This window comes from Xenopus laevis, chromosome 2S (genome assembly GCF_017654675.1).
Source record: "Xenopus laevis strain J_2021 chromosome 2S, Xenopus_laevis_v10.1, whole genome shotgun sequence".
NCBI lineage: Eukaryota > Metazoa > Chordata > Amphibia > Anura > Pipidae > Xenopus > Xenopus laevis.
Genome location: NC_054374.1, coordinates 101,988,812 through 102,012,595, shown reverse-complemented (window position 1 = coordinate 102,012,595; position 23,784 = coordinate 101,988,812). Strand labels below are relative to the sequence as shown.

The 23,784-nt window shown below is 36.9% G+C and overlaps 1 protein-coding gene across 1 annotated transcript; it reads right to left on the bottom strand.

Annotated features, from left to right (window-relative positions):
- Positions 1–5,281: 5,281 nt before the first annotated feature.
- LOC108709709 (transmembrane protein 182) lies at positions 5,282–23,330 on the bottom strand. Its single transcript, XM_018249781.2, has 5 exons — positions 23,041–23,330; positions 20,940–21,048; positions 17,191–17,289; positions 15,494–15,631; positions 5,282–7,552 (listed from the first exon to the last, which is right to left on the bottom strand). Exons 1-5 carry the CDS (start codon positions 23,176–23,178, stop codon positions 7,329–7,331), a joined length of 708 nt encoding a protein of 235 aa, XP_018105270.1. The 5' UTR covers positions 23,179–23,330; the 3' UTR covers positions 5,282–7,328.
- Between the last annotated feature and the right edge of the window lie 454 nt (positions 23,331–23,784).

Here is a 23,784-nt window from a genome sequence, read left to right as displayed (position 1 = left end):
AAAGGGCGAAGTGATTAACATTAGCGTGATGTCATTTTGTTACTTTACCAATTTACTAATGGGCGCAGGCATAACTTCGCTAGTGAAGGCGATAGACTCTAGCGGTAATTCGCTCCCTTACACCTGGCGAAGTTGCTCTCTTGCTAATGGACGTAACTACGCAAATTCACTAAGATGCAGATTTTACTGAACGTTACCTCTTGCTCCAGACTTGCCTACGCCACCTCAGACCAGGCGAAGTGCAATAGAGTTGATAGGACTTCCTCAGAAAATAGTTGAAAAAGTCCCAAAAAACACTGGCGACTTTAAATTTTTCAGGGTGACAGGCTGCAAAAGATCGTAATTTTTTTCTGGGGTACCTGGGTTCCCCCCTACATTTCCTTACATATGGCACATAAACTATACACTGGTAACATGTGTAGGGCAATATAACAACTCTATTTTATTTTATTATGGTTTCCCAGGCTTGTGTAGTGTAATGTATTGGCTGCAACATATACGTCCGTTCAACTTTAACTTCCCGCCGTATGCAAATTAGCCAACACTAGCGCAACTTCGCTTACCACAGTAACGCTAGCGCTACTTAGTCAGCATTCGCCGCCCTGGACACAACTTCGGATTTTAGTGAATTAGCGTTGTCCTGAGCAAAGCGGACGCTAGCGCAATTTCCGTGCTTAGTGAATCTGCCCCAGAGAGTGTAAGACGTGCTACAAAAGATCTTTTTTATGTGTTTTGCGCCAGTATTAAACTAGAGAAAATATAAGTTGCGCAAGCAATTAAGGCTGTGTTTGTTTTCCAGCTCAGGAAAAGCTGGATAAAAAGGTCCCTGGAGTGAAAGGAGGAGAGCAGGGTGGGCTTTCCATTCCATACTCCATTTAGTGTTTTCAGCTGCTCAGCTATTAGAGATGTCGCGAACTGTTCGCCGGCGAACTTGTTCGCGCGAACATCGGGTGTTCGCGCTCGCCGGAAGTTCGCGAACGTCGCGCGACGTTCGCCATTTTGGGTTCGCCATTGTTGGCGCTTTTTTTTGCCCTCTCACCCCAGACCAGCAGGTACATGGCAGCCAATCAGGAAGCTCTCCCCTGGACCACTCCCCTTCCCTATAAAAACCGAAGCCCTGCAGCGTTTTTTCACTCTGCCTGTGTGTGCTGAAGAGATAGTGTAGGGAGAGAGCTGCTGCCTGTTAGTGATTTCAGGGACAGTTGAAAGTTTGCTGGCTAGTAATCGTTTTGATACTGCTCTGTTATTGGAGGGACAGAAGTCTGCAGGGGTTTGAGGGACATTTTAGCTTAGGTAGCTTTGCTGGCTAGTAATCTACCTTCTACTGCAGTGCTCTGTATGTAGCTGCAGTGGGCAGCTGTCCTGCTTCTGATCTCATCTGCTGACTGCTGCAATAACAGTAGTCCTTGTAAGGACTGCTTTTATTTATTTTTTTGTTGTTTTACTACTACTACTACTACTACTATAAGAGCCCAGTGCTATTAGTCTAGCAGTGTTGGGGAGTGGGACTGGTGTGCTAATCTGCTGCTCCTAGTAGTTCAGCAGCACCAACTTTAATTTTTTTTTTTAATATTCATTTTTTTTTATTTTACTTTTTTTTATTTTACTACCGCTGTAGTAGTGTATAAGTTGACCTTTTAGGCATTATTTGCCCTGTAGGCATTATTTGCACACTGTTTTCTTCAACCCGCCATCTAGCTGTGTGACCTTGTTCACATTCTGTCTAAATATCCATAATATTACCGTCTCCAGAAAAAACACCGGAGTGACTTTTTTCAAGCAGCCATAATATATTTTACGTAATCCGTATCCACCGCTGTAGTAGTGTATACGTTGACCTTGTAGGCATTATTTGCACACTGTTTTCTTCAACCCGCCATCTAGCTGTGTGAGCTTGTTCACATTTTGTCTAAATATTGATAATATTATCGTCTCTAGAAAAACCACTTGAGTTACTTTTTTTCAAGCAGCATTCATATATTTTACGTAATCCGTATCCACCGCTGTAGTAGTGTATACGTTGACCTTGTAGGCATTATTTGCACAGTGTTTTCTTCAACCCGCCATCTAGCTGTGTGACCTTGTTCACATTCTGTCTAAATATCCATAATATTACCGTCTCCAGAAAAAACACCGGAGTGACTTTTTTCAAGCAGCCATAATATATTTTACGTAATCCGTATCCACCGCTGTAGTAGTGTATACGTTGACCTTGTAGGCATTATTTGCACACTGTTTTCTTCAACCCGCCATCTAGCTGTGTGACCTTGTTCACATTCTGTCTAAATATCCATAATATTACCGTCTCCAGAAAAAACACCGGAGTGACTTTTTTCAAGCAGCCATAATATATTTTACGTAATCCGTATCCACCGCTGTAGTAGTGTATACGTTGACCTTGTAGGCATTATTTGCACACTGTTTTCTTCAACCCGCCATCTAGCTGTGTGACCTTGTTCACATTCTGTCTAAATATCCATAATATTACCGTCTCCAGAAAAAACACCGGAGTGACTTTTTTCAAGCAGCCATAATATATTTTACGTAATCCGTATCCACCGCTGTAGTAGTGTATACGTTGACCTTGTAGGCATTATTTGCACACTGTTTTCTTCAACCCGCCATCTAGCTGTGTGAGCTTGTTCACATTTTGTCTAAATATTGATAATATTATCGTCTCTAGAAAAACCACTTGAGTTACTTTTTTTCAAGCAGCATTCATATATTTTACGTAATCCGTATCCACCGCTGTAGTAGTGTATACGTTGACCTTGTAGGCATTATTTGCACAGTGTTTTCTTCAACCCGCCATCTAGCTGTGTGACCTTGTTCACATTCTGTCTAAATATCCATAATATTACCGTCTCCAGAAAAAACACCGGAGTGACTTTTTTCAAGCAGCCATAATATATTTTACGTAATCCGTATCCACCGCTGTAGTAGTGTATACGTTGACCTTGTAGGCATTGTTTGCCCAGTTTTTTTGGCCGCAGCCACTGAAGCACAGAGGCCAGAAAAAATATGCCATATAAATGCTGAAAATAGTAATTTTTTGCCATACGTTGACTCAACGTATATGGCAAAAAATGACTATTTTCAGCATTTATATGGCATATTTTTTCTGGCAACTGTGCTTCAGTGGCTGCGACCAAAAAAACTGGGCAAACAATGCCTACAAGGTCAACGTATGGCAAAAAATGACTATTTTCAGCATTTATATGGCATATTTTTTCTGGCAACTGTGCTTCAGTGGCTGCAACCAAAAAAACTGGGCAAACAATGTCTACAAGGTCAACGTATGGCGAAAAATTACTATTTTCAGCATTTATATGGCATATTTTTTATGGCAACTGTGCTTCAGTGGCTGCGTCCAAAAAAACTGGGCAAACAATGCCTACAAGGTCAACGTATGGCAGTTGTTTAAAGAGAACAGTAGATTACTAGCCAGCAAAGCTACCTAAGCTAAAATGTCCCTCAAATCCCTGCAGACTTCTGTCCCTCCAATACAGAGCAGTATCAAGCAGATTACTAGCCAGCAAACTTACTATCATCTGTCCCTGAAATCACTAACAGCTCTCCCCCTACACTATCTCTTCCAAGCACACACAGGCAGATTTTTCAGATACATTTTTGCCCTTGATCCCCCTCTGGCATGCCACTGTCCAGGTCGTTGCACCCTTTAAACAACTTTAAAATCATTTTTCTGGCCAGAAATGTCTTTTCTAGATGTTAAAGTTCGCCTTCCCATTGAAGTCTATGGGGTTCGCGAACCGTTCGCGAACCGCTCGCGTTTTTGCGCAAGTTCGCGAATATGTTCGCGAACTTTTTTTCCGACGTTCGCTACATCCCTATCAGCTATAGGTTCTTGTCTGAAGACATGATGTCCCTGCAGCTTGTCAGAAGATGTGGACGAATCCTGCTGAGGAGCCTGTCTTTTTAACTGAAATGACCTATTAGCAGCAGGCAATTTTTTGGTCCAAACATGCTCCTGGATGCTAATGGAAAAACCCTCCGCTGGGTTTAGATTATTAGAATATCCTGTACTCTCTACTGAAGGATGAACTGCAAATTAAATGTTTATTTATTTTTGTCTTCTAAATGGCTTTACAAAAATATCAGTTAGCATTGTTATATCTCACAATCATTTAGACCTTGCCTGTATTTTAACACTTACCTGCTGCAGGCTGAAAATCATACCTTTTTACTACGTCTCTATCTCCAGAAGAACAACTGTCAACTCAAGGCTTCAGCAGTATAGCCTGGTTATTACTATGTTACTGGGCTATAAAGACATCTCTGCAGCCTCCAACATTATGCATATGTCTTCTAGCCTTTCCAATAATTATGAAAGGTTATACCTGTTATAACTAGTGCTGCACCATGCATTTTTCACAAATGTCCCTAAAGCTGAAAGCTAAGAGCAGACTTGTATCATCTATTTACAGTAAAAACACTACGCCTGCACAACATACATAATCTATGTCTCTTTATGATAACATCTCTTCTAAATTCAGGACACTGATTTAGATGTAGAAATATGTGACGTAATCTCAATTTATGACTTTAAATAAAATTGTATTTTCACAATAAGTGTTTGCATTTTAAGTATTTAATTAGTCGATACCTATCTATATCATTGTAGCAATAACCAGTTTCTAAACAAAGGCTTTACTAAGAGCCAATTCTCTCTTTATTACAGCAAATATTCAGAGGTATAAAGTGTTTGCATCAAATGATACTTGAGTAAACAATAAATGACAATTTACAGCAGGCAAAAATAATATCTCTGCTCTTGCCACATATTTGTAGCTGCAATGTTATTATTTTGTATGTATTCAGAGTAAGCTGCCCACAATGAAGTGATTGTACTTCTCAAGAACCCTTCACTTGCCATTGCTGTGCTTTTCTTTGAATGTTTGATGCCCTACTAGGCATTGAGTGGGCTGAACTACTTATAGGAATCCATGTTTCCATTTTAAACCAAAGGAAGATGCACCAGTACTCATTATCATGATAAATATATAGCACAGATATGGGATCTATTATCTGCATCTGATCTATTTGGAGTACCTCATAACTTTAATTGTTATAAGGGAATTTATATAATATCATCAAATCAGTAAAGGTGCCACACTTACACTGGATCGCCTTTTGCAGCATCGGGTGCACAGCTGTGTTCCTCTCTGCCAAGGAATAACTCCAAAGTAGCTTGATAAAGGGCTGGAATAGCCCGAAACGTCGCTCAGCTAATGGCATGAATAAATAATCATTGATTCACATATCGGAGTGCTGCTGGATTTATTGCTTTACATTATATAATATCATCTTCACCATGCAAGAATGTATTAGTATTCTGTTCCCCAGGCCCAAATAGCCAGTCATATTTCAAATATACTGTATATATATTTAGTTTTAAAGGAAATACCCCAAAATCTTAAATTATAAACTGAAATCTAAAGTTTAAAAATAAAATCTGGATTATAGTCTCCTCTCTCAAATATAACCATATCTCTAATGTACTTGAATAAAAAATTCAGTGGGGGTTCTTTAAGAAAGCAGTCTTCTGTACTGTTCTCCTTAGGGTTTCCATTCTACCTTTTAAGCAATCGCCAGCTGTAATTCTTAGAACTGATCATCAGTGCTTGGACTTCAGACAGCATAAAAGCAGCAGGGTATTGTCTCTCACCGAGGCTTCTACCCATTGCTATTGAAAAATGAATACCCCAATGCTTTCATCAGGACAGTTTCATCAGTATAAAAATAAAACATTTACTGAACTTTGCCTGTACAATTACACCAGAAGGTGTTTCCAACCCGATAATCCTGACCTCTGTCCTCCATGTTTTACAGTTCACCATACAGGGTTGTTCAGAAAGCAGGGATTATGCATTGAATTTATCACCATAATATCAAGTTCCGTAATAAGTCTCTGTTAAGATATGAATAATATTGTTAATCATGAAAAGAAGTAATGTTTAAAATACATTTTAAAAACAATTACTTAAGGTATAGACATTTTTACTTTTACTTATTTTCCGGTAATAAAGACCTGGGTGCAAAAAACTGCCATTTGTCTGCACATTTTACCACTTGTGGTGCCCTGAAGCACAGCTATTTGTGGTCTTAGAAAGTAGTACACATAGCGGTGTCTCACTATAAATGCAGCACTGCTAGAAGAGCCAGGGACAGCAAGATGCTGTTGAACCCTGTACTTACTAGCTGCCTATCGCAGATGTCAAGTGCAGAGCTCTTTTCAGTAATGTAACTATCACTGACGGGGCATAGGTGCAGGATGTAGGTGTCCCCCACCCCCTCCAGGTTCAATTTTTGAACCAGATTTGCAAGCACTCAAGACTTCGGCAGGCCCAGGTGCAATATCATCCCCCTGATCCCTGGTAATTCTGCCACTGGCCCCTTTGTATCATAAAACACTGTGATTTGCATCTTATAACAAATAATGAATCTGGGCAAAATGCAGAGCGCATATTGCACCACTCATACATACCATGTGCACATGTACTTTGTGGATTCGCCCTAAGGCAAATGAGAGATCCATCTTCAAAAATTCACACATTTTTGGCAGTATGGTGGCAGAACTTTGAGAACTGCAGCGGAGCTTAAAAAGTGGGGCCAACTTGCACCCTATTTTTCTATTTTTAAACATTGTTATGACGGTGGCATTATTAATATTTTCACTCACATGTGTAACATTTATTTCAAGAAATGTCCACATGAATGCCGTTTTTTAATTCTTGTAATATTTATTTTTTTATACACTGCAGTCAAAATAAATAAAATCAAAATGAATGAGATCTAAATAAAAGTGTTAAAGGATAACACTGGGACACCAAAGTCAGAAATAATATTAACGAAGTAGTAATGGTAGTGTATCAAAGAATGTGCCATTATAGGAAACTTATAAGACATATAACAGTGCTAAAGACAATCCAACAGAAAAGCAATTTTCGTGTGAATCATCCGTGCTGGCGCTGATACTGAATGAACAACTGTAATCTATTTTCAGCTTGGAGTGCACATTTACTAGAATGTTATGGCAGGAACAGAACTGACAGATACCAGCAAACAGCACACGAGCAGATAAAATTACACTAACAACCCATTCTCGTTCTCTGCCAAGGATGTAGTGTGTTTTGCACATTGAAGAGAGCAGAAAAAAAAAGTTATATTTTTGCTTATATAATACATTTTCATACATAATAAACACATTTTAAGCCTATGATTTGGTCTGACGTTGATATAAAATATTAAAATGTATACAGAAGTATATAGAAAAGAAATTACTGGGAAGCAATGTCTATTTTTTTGTGTTAGTTCGTATGCACGTGTATAGTATGTCCAACTAGCAGGAAAAGCATTCCTGCGAATAAAGAGAAAAATATCCCAATTGGAGCCAACATGAATGACCAGCCATAGCGAACATATACAGTGAACTGGGAGCAATCTTGCTGTCTGGTGTCCAAGTAGCCTTTGATATCAGATATGCTCTGTACCCAAAAGACGTGCATTACAACCACCAGTCCAAAGAGGATTCCTGGAAAAAAATAAAAGCATTGCTGAATTAAAATCTGTGTTCTGCGTGTTCTAATTTGCAAAGAAAATTTTATTGCTAAATACTTTTATCACTGTAGAAAGACAAACAACCTCTTGCCGACCTTATTAAAATGTACCGTAAACTGCATTGCACATTATCCCTGCATAGAGAAATCTGTGCCACTTTAATAACGGATAGCAGTGCACATTGGGCTCTGTAAGAACATATTGCAGGAAACATCACTCCCTGCAGCAAATTTGGGCAGCAGGAATTTTTTATAGTTGTGCTACTTGTTCAGCAGACTGCAGTGTAAAAAAAAATGGTCAGCATTGCCAGCAAAAAAGACTCCACCCAACAAGTTTGTGGTATACATGAGAAGTTAAGGATAATTTTGTATTTTAATGGCAGGAGTTCAAATTACAATTGCTTAGCATTTTGTTATCTCTATAAAGAATACCAACATACATAAAGCTTAAAATGCACTTTTATTATATTTAGACATACTAGATCTTACAAAACCTATTGTTGGAGAGAAATTAGGATGAAATGGCTACAAAGTTAGTTAGTTCCTATTATTTTTTACCAAGCGGGTTACTATGCTGCAATAAAAAATAATTTTCAAAATTGAATATAAAAAAAATCAGTTTGCTCTTTTGCAAAATGGATTTCAGTGCAGAATTCTGCTGGAGCAGTACTATTAACTGATGTGTTTTGAAAAAAACATGTTTTCCCATGACAGTATCCCTTTAAGGTTTACAAAGCTGTTCTCCGCAATGTAATGATTCATTAAGCCTTCCATTCAAATCTATTACATTAAATTTCAATCTTTGGAGCTTAAAAAATAAATCATAAACAATTCATTTGGGTGGTAGAACTTGGCCCCATAGCACAGATTGGAGTTGGGCTGCACAATTTTGAACTCTGTAATCTATCTATACATTTTTTTAATAATCTGCTTAATTACATGCAGATTCAAACTCTTACTTGTTCATGACTTCCTGTGCCCAACAGCCTTATGAATCAGTCAAGATCATGCTCCTCTCTTAACGTTGGAACAGGGTGATAGGGGTCACGTCAGGCCAGATTCAGGACTATGACTACTTGTTTTTTTTTCCTATAAACACTAACAGCAGCAACTGCTCATAAGAAAAAAAAAAAGCGGCTCTGCTTTACAATGGCATTTCCACATTACTGCTCATTCACTGTGGCACAGAAAATTAATTGTATTAATTATGTCCCATTGCTTTAATTTAAATACAATGAATTCATTTCAACGCAATGCTCATTCCCTTTCATGGACTTACCAAGTTGTATACAACACCCAATAGGAATGTGGTGCATTTTAAAACTTGTATCAGTCCAATCCAATGGCAGATTTTAAAAAAAAGTTAAAAATATATAGAGTAAATGGGCCAATCTGTCAAAACATTCTATAAAATATCTTCCTTTCAGTTAGGGAAGTGTTAACAACTGTGATAAAACTGTGGTGTTGATCGATTCCCCAGTTTAAATCCAGTTTAATACGCCACTGTTTTGTTTTACTAGCCATAATAAGTTTAAGAGGTATGTAAACCTTACTGAAATGATCAGAAAAATCAGTTGCCTGTCAAAGATAAAAGTAGGACCAAAAATCATGGATAAACACATTGGGGGAAATGTAATAAAATTCGCAAAGAGAATAAATTTGAGCGAAATAAGAATAGATGTGCATGTGGCAATGTAGGCTTTTATTTACATTGTGAATCTTAACCAACATATTCTACAGCACAGTATAAAGATTGCATCATTCACATCAGTCCCTCCCCCAATGAAGCTTATAATATATGGTCCCTATCACATTTACACAGACACACACTATGGCTTTTTTTATCAGGAGGTTTGTAAGAAAGTTCACTAAAATGCTATGACTTCTTATGCAAGGTTTGAAGGCAACTTTGATGAAATGCCATGCATTTTGGAGCTCTCCTCCTCTTACAGGTTGCTTCATATATTTCTTTAAAAAGATAACAAAGGCTATATTTTGTGGCCTTTTTATCTGCATTTTCACCTGGTTTTTTTTCAACGTGATTACGCCTTTTTCTCAACGTGTTTTCTTTAAACACGTGAATTTCTATGGATAAATGAACGTGTTTAAAGAAAACAAGTTGGAAAAAAAGCCAGTGCCAATGACCAAATAATATCATTCTTTTAGGAATATCAAATTAGCAGATTTTGCAGTGATTAAAATATACATTGCCGATAGTGAATCACAGTAATATGAATACAGAACCTTCTACACATTTGAAGTGTCCCATCGCCATACCACTATCTAATTAAAATTGATATTTAAAAGAAAGTAATCAGCTACACTTTTTGATAGCACATTACAGAGGAAGGCTCAAATTGATTTTTTTATATAATGAGCATGGCTTTTAAGTTAATTTCTTTTCACTTGAATTGGTGGGTTTCCTTTTAAAAATATTACAAACTAGAAAAGGTTTCCTTCCTGTCATGCAAGAGCTACTGGAAACAAGTCTAATGAGCTGAGACCCCAAAAAGATGTTGACATTTGATTAAAAAGGCCTTAGATGTAAACAGATAATTCATTAATGCTCTTTGATGAAATGTTAAAGACTTTAATAAAGTAATGAATGTGAACTTTAAGTCTGAAAATTAATGCTCACCTTCTGCTGCATTTATTTTTATACAACTTATTAACCTATATATTATATATACACACACAAATATATTTATATATAAAATTTATTATCCGGTGTTGGATAATAGATCCCATATATAATAATGTATTTCGTCCTGTAATAGTTCAGTGCCGTATGGAACACTGGACACCTTTAAGCCTTTGTTTTTATTTTGAAAATATTTTATTTGATTTTCATGTTCCTTTAAGCCTTTGAATGCCAGTTATCTTGCCATAACAACTGGGAGCATAATGTTGGGCAGGTATTGTTGGCCAATACAATATCGACCAAACCTCTGTCCGTATGCACCTGGAATAAGTCAAAGACATGTTAGTAAATCATTTTGTCCTTATTTTGGATTGTTACCCATATCTTCTGCACATGAGGTTCCAAATGAACCAATGATCTGCATATTAGCCCGCCAGGTAGCCTATTTGTGGGCAGCTTTACTGAGGGCAATTGTTTTCAGTGAAGTATAAAGAACTAGGGGGCAGATTTACTAAAGGGCGAAGTGACTAATGCTAGCGAAAATTCGCCAGAGTGATGTCATTTCTTTACTTTGCCGATTAACTTACGGTCGCTAGCATCTTTTCATTTTTCAGGATGATAGGCTGAAAAATAGCGTTAAATTTTTTTGGGGTAACCTGCTTCCCGCTACATTTCCTAACATATGGCACATAAACTATACACTGGGATCATGTGTAGGACAATATAACAACTTTATTTTATTTTATTAAGGTTTCCCGGGCTTGTGTAGTCTAATGTATTTGCTGCAACATATACGTCCATTCAACTTAAACTTCCCACCGTATGCAAATTAGGCAACGTTAGCGCAACTTTGCTTTGCTTGCCGCAGTAACGCTATCGCTACTTCGCCAGCGTTTGGCGCCCTGGACGCAACTTTTGATTTTGGTGAATTAGCGTTGTCCTGTCGAATCTACGCCTGGCGAAGTGTTGCGATGTGAGTGAAGACGTTGCTAGCAAATTTTCAGAGGTTAGTAAATTTGCATAACTACAGAGGAAGCAGACCCTGCGGCTGCAGGGGGGCCAACGAGGTATAGGGGCCCCATGAGGCCCAAATTCATATACAGTTTCAATAAATATAGGTAAAACAAGTCAACCACTAAACATTTTGGAGGCCTGAAAAATAATTTGCTGTGGGTTCCAGTAATATCTACTTATGCCACTGTAAAGAACTGATATGTTACAGTATTAAACACCTTGCAGCTGCTACTTGGCCATCTGTAGCCTATATCCTTGACACCTTGGTATGTTTGAGATAACCCCTCTTGGCTGCTATTGAAGTGAAAAAAACAGATGCTTTATTTCCACACTAACAAATGTTCCCCTCATTGACCAGTTTTAAATAAGTCTATGGTGGCAGGGAAAGGTTGATTTTGGAACTAATATAAAAGAAGATGGTTTGAAGTGAAGAGGTTAATTTGTTGAAAATGTGAATTTTAGGACTCCTTAACTCTTGTCTTCCCAGATATTTGCCTAAATCGCAGCTTGTAAGATGGAATGTGCAATATGCATATTATATACATAATGTGCAAAGTATATCATTTTTGCCCACAGACCAAATTGATACCCCTAGGGGCAGATTTACATAGGGTCGAATATCGAGGGTTAATTAACCCTCGATATTCGACTGCCGAATGTAAATCCTTCGACTTCGAATATCGAAGTTGAAGGATTTAACGCAAATAGTTCGATCAAATGATTAAATCCTTCGAAACGTTCAATACGAAGGATTTTAATCCATAAATGGAACGATTTTTCTTCTACCAAAAAATTACTAGGAAGCCTATGGGGACCTTCCCCATATGCCAACATTGCACCTCAGTAGGTTTTAGGTGGCAAAGTAGGGGGTCGAAGTTTTTTTTAAAGAGACAGTACTTAGATTATCGAATGGTCGAAAAGTTGAATGATTTTTAGTTCGAATCGTTTGATTCGAAGTTGAAGTCGTAGTCGAAGGTCGAAGTAGCCAATTCGATGGTCGAAGTAGCCAAAAAAAACATTAGAAATTCAAAGTATTTTTTTCACTCAAGCTAAGTAAATAGGCCCCCTAGTGTCCTTAGGCAGCAGTATTTGTTCTCCAAGAAGAGACTGCAAGAGCTTCATCACTCTTTGTATCCTTAGCTTCCTGCAGGCAATATTTCATACTGCCCAGACAGCACATGACACTGGCATGATGAGCATGCTCCTGCCTTACATGTCACTACTAAATAAGACCTATTAAACCCCCCCCCCCCAAAATGAAGGAATAGTACCAAGGGACAGAAGGAACAGCAGTAACTACCAGGACAGATTATTTGCCTCAACTGCATTCTTTACAGTAAGTAAAAATGTCACTCTCTAAAATCTTCTTTTTTAATGTAGGGGGAAAAAACCCCTATTGTGGGAAAAACATTTTTTGCTGTGGAAAATGCTAGTTCCAAAAAATAACTCCCCAGCGTCTGCACAGAGCAGATGTTACATTCAAATGCAGCACAGAACTTACATTCAAATGTCAGCTGTGATCTCTACACTCAATCTAGCACAGGGCACAGTAGAACTTCATATAAGCACAATTTTGCAACCCCTTGCCTTTCAACACTGTCCCACACCATAATAAAGACATTCTATTAACCCAAAAAAATCAGCCTCCCATCCATCCTAGTATAGAATCTTCTGCCTTGAATACCACACCTCATGTGTCACTTTGTTCTACATTCCCTATTAGTTTGATTTCAACCTCTAACCACATTAGGGGCATCAACTCCCCCACCCAGCATTGCATTCACCAATAATACATTTTCACTGTCTTCTCTGACACCTATCATCACACCCAGCATTTCTTGCTTAACCCCAGCAATGCAATGCCAGCCAAACAAACATTGTATTCTCTCTTCTCTCCCTACCCCACCAGCAGATTCACTGTCCCTCCCTTACCATCACCAACATTACAGGTGTTATTTACTAAAATATGAATGCAAAAATCATGAAACATTTGTGATTTTTTTTTCTAAAATCTTTTAATAAATCATGAAATTTTCGGAATTTATTAAACCCCGAGGATGGAAAAGTCTGAATCTGAAAATCCGGCATCTGAGACCTGTTGGGGTTGCATATAAGTCAATGGGAGAAGTCCCAATGATTTTTTGATGTGCGCTGTGTTTTTGGCAATACCCCAAAGTTTTCCGAGTTTTCGGGCAAAATTCTGACTTATCGGGTGAAAAATACAAAGAAATTGTGGAAACTGGATGAAAAATCGGAAAAAAACGTGAAAACCGTTTTTTTTCCAGCAAACAAAATTTTCGGGAAAGTGTATTAATAAATAAGCCCAAAAAACTCCTTTGATAAATTACCCCCTTCAAGTATTATTTACACTGTATCTAAACTGTAACTGGTTTGCTAAAGAGTATGGGGGAAACAGCTATGGGGGGGACACTGAAACTGTACCCTAATTGTTTCATTTCAAGGGGTTTGGAATACTTGGTAATTCCATATAATAAAAGTAAACCTTTTCAGCTGACACAAAGTGCAGCTGCCAGGCTGATAATAAATTTGCTATGTTCTTCTTTCAGCACTGTCTGTCTGAACAAGAATGCTGAGCATTTGTTAGGATTGATTGCTAAAGTGACAAAAGAGAATGTAGGCCCAGTAATGTTCCTTGTCCTTGTTTGTCTGTATTACTATTCCATACAGCAAGAGTATTCAGAGATATGCATTCCTAAAGTTTACATCTTCTGACATTTGAATATGAACACTGATTTTAGATGTGTTTGGCAAGTATACTATTTAAGAAAGAAAGATCTTTATTAAGAGGGTTATTTATCAAAATCCAAAAAAAACTCATTTATGTCTGAAATATACTCAGACCAAATTGGCACAGATTATTTCCCCTTATATATCAATACATTTTCCTGGAAATTTCCTATGCGAGAAAGAACTTGAAAAAATAGTTAAAAATTTGGAATGTACGAATTTTTGGGATTTTCCTATCTTCAGGACTTCTCCCCTTGACTTATATACAACCTCAGCAGGTCTGAGATGCCAGATTTTTGGATTCTGACTTTTTCCATTCTCGTGGTATAATAAATCACGAAAAATTCTAACCCCATTATCCTTTTATTATTGCCACTGACATTGCTTTTGTAGTAAAATGCTAGCAAAAATAACAATATAAACATTTAGGGGCACCTTTACCTAGGGTCGAACATCGAGGGTTAATTACCCTCGATATTCGACCGTCGAAGTAAAATCCTTCGAACGATCGAAGGAATAATGGTTCGATTGAATGATTAAATCCTTCGAAACGTTCAATTTTAATCCATCGATCAAAGGATATTCCTTCAATCAGAAAATTGTTAGAAAGCCTATGGGGACCTTCCCCATAGGCTAACATTGGCCTCGGTAGGTTTTAGGTGGCGAACTAGGGGGTCGAAGAATTTTTTAAAGAGGCAGTATTTCGACTATCGAATAGTCAAACGATTTTTAGTTCGAATCGTTCGATTCAAAGTCGAAGGTCGTAGTCGAAGGTCGAAGTAGCCCATTCGATGGTCGAAGTAGCCAAAAAAAACATTCGAAATTTGAACTATTTTTCCTCTATTCCTTCACTCGAGCTAAGTAAATGGGCCCCTTAGTTATAATGTAGTAAAAACATTAATCTAATTCGCACCAAGCTAAATTATACTTTATCACCATCTAACAACAAATGACAAAATAAGCAGACTAAACATATGTGCTGAGTATGACTTTTGCAGATGTTCAATGTACAGAAATGAATCTGGGTTTCAGCTAAAACACAAGGGGCAGATTTACTCAAGGGCGAATTGGCTAACGATAGTGTCAATTCGCTAGCGTTACCGCCCACAGGGACATTGCCAATTTACTAACGGGCGCAGTCGTCACTTCGCTAGGGAAAGAGATAGACGGTATCGGTCATTCACACTCTATCGCCAGGCGACAATTCGCTCTGGAGAATGCCCATTACCTCGCAAATTCAATGAAATGCAGATTTTACTGAACGTTACCTCTTTCACAAGACTTGCCTTCAGCAGCTCAGACCAGGCCAAGTGCACTGGAGTGCATAGATCTTCCTCAATCTTCTGTTACTTACACCATATTTTTATATGGTGTAAGTAACCCACGACGAAACTCCGCATTCCAGTGAATCAGCGTTAATAATTTTAAAAAAATGATGAGATTTTAACTTAAGTAAAAGAAGCATGTTCTATTAACTTAAAATATATAATTAAACATTAATACAATTACCTACCTGATGTTAGAAATAGCCCGCCTCCTGCTTTATAAAGCCTGTGGTTTGTGAAGGGAGCAGCACAGATAATGAGGAATCCCCCTGTTATAGCTGTTACTACACCAAGAAGCATGAATATGTTCCAGAAGCCACGGTAAACTAAGATATAGAGACAAAACCAAAGCTTAAAACATAATTTGTGTGCTAATATAATAATATATTAATAATATGTACATAACATTTGTGGACCAGGGGCAGGAGTGAAATAATTGTCTCCTTTTACTACACCTTAAATTATACTACTTAGCGTTTCTACCTACTACATAGTTTCTACCTTTTCTTGGTATAAGGTCTCCCATATTTTCAATGGGGGTCATTTATAAACTTCACGCAGGGCAGATTGGTTCGCAAAGTGAATATATTTGCCGTGCGCATGGTTATATTTATAAAGCTGAATAAGAGGGTGCAAACAGAACTGTGAATTTTTTTTTTCAAAATGAGAATGTCTATAGGAGCTTTTTAAATATGTCACAATTCGCAAATTGCGAATATTTATGCACACACTCTGCGACTCAATTACGCCACAACTTTGGTGGCGGATAAAATATTTGCAAAACAGTTTCGCAAACTGCGAATTTAAGTTACTGTCAATGCTATTTTCACGCACAACAACCTCGCACATTGAGTGCGCTTGCGCAAACTCCCGTCTCATTTAAGTGCCAGTTGCGAAAATTTATTCACACTGCGAATTTGCAGAAACCGGAAATATGGGCAGAGCAGTGCAATATTAGCATTCCGAAAAAAACATGTGCAATAAAACCATTTGCGAAAAATATGCACTGAGCGAACTTTATATATGACCCCAATGTGTTTTGAAACAACAAATTAACTGTTTATTTATGCTGTTTATTTTGAGATACTTACCTAACATAAATATTCAGAACTAATGGCCAGCAATTATCTCCCCGTTTCGTTTTATTATGAGAATAAAGCTTTCAGTACTTAGCGTGCATTCACATAACTTTGCACTCTCGTTAAGCATTACCTTACTCATCTATTTAGGCATTTGACAAATCCTGAGTTGTACTGGTATATGTTAACGTCAGTCTGATTTGTTTTGGGGTTAACAGTCTGCTCTATATTTCAGACTATTCTTTTTAAATTGTATCACAGTTTTCACATAAATACATGCTAACTACAAAGAACAACAGCTTGCAGTCTAGCAGATCAATTAGGGGTCTATCTGTGAGTAATTAGACCGATGAGTAATTCACTTTGCCATCTTTACTATCACACTGCTTGAGATCATTTTTTTTTGTTACTATAGGTTTCTATTTGCCCTGTTTGTAAGTCATTCACTGTATACAAAAGAAAAGATCAAAGTGAAAAAGGATAAAAAAAATCTATTTTGCCTGAGAAACATAAATTCACTTATTAATAAGTTTAAACCGGAATAATATAGGTACAGTTGTGTATTGTGTTTCCATTAATTTATACATACTACATCAGGTCCACGGGGGCCTATTTACTGATAAATATGTCCTTCTGGCTTGTGGAAAATCTTTTTTTTTAAGACTTATTCTGTACAATCCTATGCATATTTGACTACATTTAAATTTCGGCCTGGCAATACAAACATTGTTCAAATTTTAGAAAACTAAGGCGCATACTGTATATGGTACACGAGAAATAGCACACAGCTGCCAAACTATACTTACCAAGTGCAGAATGATAGGAGGTGGAGTTACTGTTGTCTCTGTTCTGTGGAAATGGGGAGAGGTATGCGTGGGTGCAGTTCTTAGTTGGCGCTTGGTTAACTTAAAGAATATCAGAGGAAAAAAAGTGTCAATACACTGTTGAATATATATATATATATATATATATATATATATATATATATATATATATATATATATATATATATATATATATATATATATATATATATATATAGTTCAACAATTGTTTCAGCACTCCACTCAGAACAACAAGTTTCTACCTGGGTGCTACCTAAATGTGCTTTTCATACAAAAATTGTTTGGAGTATAGATGCACACCAGGATTTGGAAAAAGTTAAAAAAATAATACTTTTATTTAATACATAGTTAAAACATAGACCCTGTTCTATGTTTTAACTATGTGTTAAATAAAATAATTATTTTTTAACTTTTTCCAAATCCTGGTGTGCATCTATACTCCAAAAATAAATAAATAATATATATATATATATATATATATATATATATATATATATATATATATATATATATATATAGGCAACTGTTCTGTTGGCAAATAAGTTATTTATAAATGTATGTTTTTACCTTAGGTTGTCAAGCCTTCACCCCTCTAGTTGAACTGGAAAATGGTCCCTTATTTAGCATTTTCCCTCAAACTATTTTTCATTCCTACAGCTTGCTCATTTATACAGGTATGCTAAGTTCAGTGCCACAAATATAATTTTCCCTTTCGCAAAATACCAAATTGGCACAAGTCTGCCTGCATCAGAACCTGCACTACCATGCATTCAGTAGCAGTAGTGAGTGTGAAGTAGAAATTAGAAGTGAAATTAGCAGTGAGTGTGCAAGTGGTGCACGTGTGGTATAGGGTTGGCACCTTTATGTCTGGCTGAGACCGGGCGCGGGGGGGTCCGTGACGGGGCTATGACGCAGTGATCAGCGATTGGCCGATCGGCGTGTCAATCAAGGGAATCCCGCCCGGTTTTCCTTATTTGGAAAACCGGGCAGGAAGTATAGACCCGGGCAGCCACTCAAAATACCGGGCTGTCTGGTCAAAACCGGACAGGTGGCAACCCTAGTGTGGTAACATCTTTCCGTAACAACTCAACACTGCAGACTGTTGCTCATACTCAGCAGTAGGCACCATTTTATTATATCTTAGTGACAGACTCTAAGCAAATAGCCACCTATTTTTTCTACTAGACTTGGGCTTGTTGTCAGAACATTTTTGGCTTAGGGGCAGATTTATTATGTGGTGAAAAATGGCGCAATATTTTGCCAGGCATCTCAGTGTAAAAAACATTGCAATAATTGCATAATATTTTAATGCCTTTTTACTTTGAGCAACGTCCGCCAGAACCTACTTAAAAAAGTCTAAAGCAGTGTAAAATAACAACGGAAAATCTGGTGTTCGGTTGGCGTAAAATAAAACACACCTTGATAAATTCTCCATTTATTTTACACAGCTTTTTACACCGTTTTTTCGACCCCCTGGAGTTCAAAATGCAAAGGACACATCACATCTCTAGTTCCTGGCTCCTTCTCCATTCCATATGTATAGCAGGGGTAGGAAGGAAAGTATTCCACAGAAGAAGTGAATCAAAGCTAGCACACTTCTTTACATATATCGGTTGTGTGGGCAGTGGTAGATGGTGCTTAGAAAGGTCTCTGTGAAGGAAAGTATCCAGTGTAGTTTTTATGAAACCTCTGCCTATAGCAAGCTCAGTTTTAGTAAGTGGCAAAAGGCAAATAAGGGGTGGCAAAGCTTTGCCACGTGCATCCTCTTTGTAAATAATTCCAACTTGCTAAAATTGTGTTTCTTGAATATTTGTATAAATATGTGAACTATGTAACATGTAGATGTAACATATGTAAACAAAGAGAAAAGGGCACTGTGACGATGTTGAAAAACAGACCTTAAAATCTTACACCTCTCAAAATAACATAGGATAGCTTGTTCAGAATGTTAACTAAAATGCTTGATGTGTCCTTATCCATATATTTAGTGGCCAATATTTAAAAGTGTGTGCAGGTATGGGACCTGTTATGCTCAGGACCTGGGGTTTTCCGGATAACGGATATTTTCATAAAATGGAATCATCAGCAAGGGATCTGCCACACTTTGCGCCACTTCACTAGGCTAATTCACTAAAATGCATCTCTGTAGCCGAACGCTGGAGTTAATTAGTCAGCGTAAGCATTTCATAGCGAACTTTCGCTAGCGTTCACTTCTGCCTAGCAAAACTTTGTTAGTACTTGTACACTTAGGTCAATTTTAATAGGGCGGTTACATAAAGGTTGTAAAGACGTCTTTATTAAAGATGTTGGTGCAAATGCTTGAAGTGGCAACTTATTATTACAAATGTCCAAGGAAGCATAATAAAGACAAAAGAGATCCTTTAATGCCCTAGACATGAGCCAACCCTAAATCAAATATGGCATGCCCCTCAAATGGTTTAAAAAAATGTTAACTCTAATTTTTAAAAGTTAGAACTCTTGAAGACAATCTGCTTTAAAATATGAAAAAACACCAAAGTTTTTTATGACTTTTTGGCATACAGGATGTGATGTCACTGGCACTGCTGTAGAGCAAAAATGGACAGGGTTTAGGTGTATATTCCTATTCATGTGCTCACCACTAGAATACTTTTTATGAACCAAGAGAAATAAAGGGGACTTTGTTACAAACCAGGATTTCACAACGGGAACATTTCTTGATTTCTGGATCTGCTTACATGTAAGAGATGCATGCACTGGGTGAGAATATGTACGTAACATGTACATTTCTTTAGCCAAATGTTAATTGTTAACTTTGTCCGCATCCAGGATTCGGTTCGGGATTCGGCCAGGATTCGGCCTTTTGCAGCAGGATTCGGCCAAATCCTTCTGCCTGGCCGAACTGAACCCGAATACTATTTTGCATATGCAAATTAGGGTCAGGGAGGGAAATCGCATGACTTTTTGTCACAAAACAAGGAAGTAAAAAATGTTTTCCCGTTCCCATCTCTAATTTGCATATGCAAATTAGGATTCGGTTCGATATTCCTCGAATCTTTCGCGAAGAATTCGAGGTTTCGGACGAATCCAAAATAGTAGATTCGGTGCATCCCTAGTTCATTGTCATTGTTCTTTAATTGCCTAAAATCAATATGCAGCTTGATGTACCACAATGTAAAAAATATATCTGCCCTTCAAACGTCGTCACAGAATGAAGCACCTGGGGAAGCATGGCGGGCACCACTCAAAATGAATAAAACTTTTTGCATATTTCTACATGTCTTCGGGGTCGCTAAGCTAAGTAGCCTGCATTGTAAAGGGAAAGTCAAACAACATATACATTTTTTCTTTTGTGTTTTTTGCCAAGCTAACAATTTCTGAAGAGTTATTTTCACTTACTTCTGTATTTTGTTTGGAAATCACTGGACAGTTTGGTAAATAGTAGACTCACTTTTTGACCTTTAAAGAAACTCACAGCCTGTTTCATGGAAATGTTGCCATAACACATGTGCTGGCGTTTCATGTACATTTGGTTGTAGCGCTTGGATAAATAGGTGTCATTCCAAAATGTGTTTATTTTGCAAAATGGGAAATTATTTATGACACAACCCACGGTATCACAGACCAACTGCATAAGATTATACACTTCCTTGTGCACTTGTTTGTTAAACCTCACAGAGAGGCAAGAGCAAAGAGAACTAGCAAATCAAAAGCAAAAAAACAAGTCTTACTGATCCAGAAAGTCTCCATGGTGTTTGAGTTTTCATCTTCAGCATGATTAAACCAACATCTCCAGAAGAAGCCTTCATGGTGCAAGAGAACTGAGTGGGTTTCATTATCCTAAAATTAGTATAGAATTTAATATGTGATAATATTGTCATACATTCTTATGCACTGTAGATATCCAAAAACAAAAATGAAAAGAGATTCACTTCTTCATAATATCAAACATATACAATATATTTAAAGGTATATACATATATTTTTTTTCAAACTGTTTGTTTACTCTAATTTTCCATGCAGGCCCATAGTGATAACTCTGGGCCTTATTTAGATAGACCGATCAGAAGTTGTGTCTGGATTTTACAATGGCTTGTGCCTGTGGTGGGTGCAAAATATCACAGTAACTAAAAGTCATATGAATCCTAGTTAAGCCCCATGACTACCCTTCTTTTTTCTTAGAAATAGTGACATCAACTACCATTTTAATGACCAGGCTGTTAAAATACTGGCCAGGTGACAATCCTGAATACAACTTACCATTGCAATATACAGGTATTAAATCTATTATCCAAAATTCTTGGGACTTCCAGTTTAGGGGTATTTTCAGAATACTGAGTTCTTTTTGAAGTGCAAGGAAAGCATGATACACTGGTGTGTCACTTTGTCAGCAGCCCAGCCCAGCCCAGTAAATTCAATTTCTAACTATTTTCCACAGGTTGGTGCTCCTCAAGATATTACACCAGCACCAGGGTGCACTAAGGGGTATATTTATCAAAGAGTGAAGATTGCCACCGTCTGCTAGAGTGTAATTCTACCACTCCATTCATTTCTGTGGGATTTTTAAAAGAGTATTTATTAATGGGTGAAAATAAAAATTCACCCTTTTATAAATATGCCTTTCAAAATCCCACAGAAATGAATTGAAAGTGGTAGAATTTCTCTCTATGGGACTGTGGCATCTCAAACTTCACTGTTTGCTAAATATACCCCAAAGTGTCTTGCTGCCATTTTACCCTCCTTAGTCAAAGTTCTTTTACTCCACAGTTTGAGGCTATTTATAAAAATCTGAATTTGTGTAGTTTTTAGAGTTTTTTTCAACCATAAATACATTCACATTTTTTTTTTTTTTTTTAAAAATATGAATGTCTAGTTGTTTATTTAAAAATCAGGATATAAAAAACACAAATCTATAAAAACATGTAACAAATCAGAAACATAATACAAAAACCTCAAAATCATGGTTTACTCTAAATTTTTGCATTTGCAAGCTAAAACAACTTGAAAAATTGTCAAAGGAAGTGAATATTTTAAAATTTGCTAAGGAAAGCTCTCATTGACGTCTATGTGACCTCAATAACTTTAAGATGGCATACTTTTACATTAGCAGCCTATTTACTAACATTCAAATTTCTATTTTTTTATTAATCAAAATTTATTCTCTACAAATGTCTCTTTTTATATATTTGAGATTCCTCAAGTGTAAAAATGCTAATATGAAACCTATTGTATTCTTAATCCATTCAGCCTTTCAGAGGTGTTAAGATTATTTTTATAGTAATTATTAAAATACACAAATTACTAAAGGTTTTTTAAGTTTTTTGTTCATCTTTTAACAACTTTTATGGCATTCGTGATTTTAGAGAAAACTAGTTTATATGTGATTTCAAAAATGTCTAAAACTACACACATTTTGATAAATGGGCCTCTTGGTGTTTTTTGTGGTTTTTATGCTTAATAAATAGAGAAAATATTGCTTTTTAAAACCATTGTTCACATGCAAGACTTTTAGCCCAAAAAAGTTTGAATCGTGAAAAAATATGAACATCAATAAATCGGCGGTTGTACTTGCACATGTGTAGTACAGTAAATATTCAACTTTATTATACTGCACATTTTCAGTATTGAGAATGTAACTGAGGCACATGTTTATTAGCCTTTTCTTGTCCTGTAAACATAAAAACAAGTCAAAATCTCAGAACCTGCTGTTGGAATAAAAATTGGCAATGTCACTTTGTCAGTTTGTTTATGTGAAACAATTTTTTTGAAGATTGTAGTACATATACATCTTTCAGTTAAATAGAATAAAATATATTACATAGAAACACTAACCCCAATTCCTCGGTTTTCTGAGCATTTCTTGATTTCCTTGGCAAGAAGCCAATAGTCACTTCCAAATGCTACCAGATAGATTAAAATCCCTAGTGCAGCAAAGAGACCACCAAAGAATATGCCAATACTTAGCTTCATTTTCCTTCGGCTTAATAAATATATTAGCAATATGTAGAAAAAAACCCAGATTGACGATTAAAAATATTCCTGTTCTTGTCTCTTTTTTCAGGAAAATCAAAATACTGCTTGTTCTTTAGCTGGCTGTAGAAAGCCAACTCCAAACTAAAAGGGGCTGCTATTTCAAGACGTTGATGAAGCAACATTGCTATGTTACTGTGACTGGGTGTGGCCAGTCCAAAATAACTGACCTTTCTGCAGAGTCAAGGAGTGGTATGAAACACAGATGCATTTAATGGCTGGAGTGCAATTTCAGCTGGTGGCATCAATGAAAAAAATGTAAAAAAAACAGTATAAAAAACCGTGTATGTAAAAATAACAGAGCAAGTATATTAAATTGTATGTAAAATAAGAGAGCAAATATATAAAACTGTATGTAAAATAAGAGATCAAGTATGTATTATATTAAAACTTAGTTGCCTCCCAAAACCTGGGACATATAAGATTTTATGAGTATGAATAAATTTACCAGTCATTTTATATCTTTATTTACCAAGGGTAAAGACATAACACTGGGACAGAAGAGCAAATCATACACTAAGGGGCACATTTACTAAGGGTCGAATA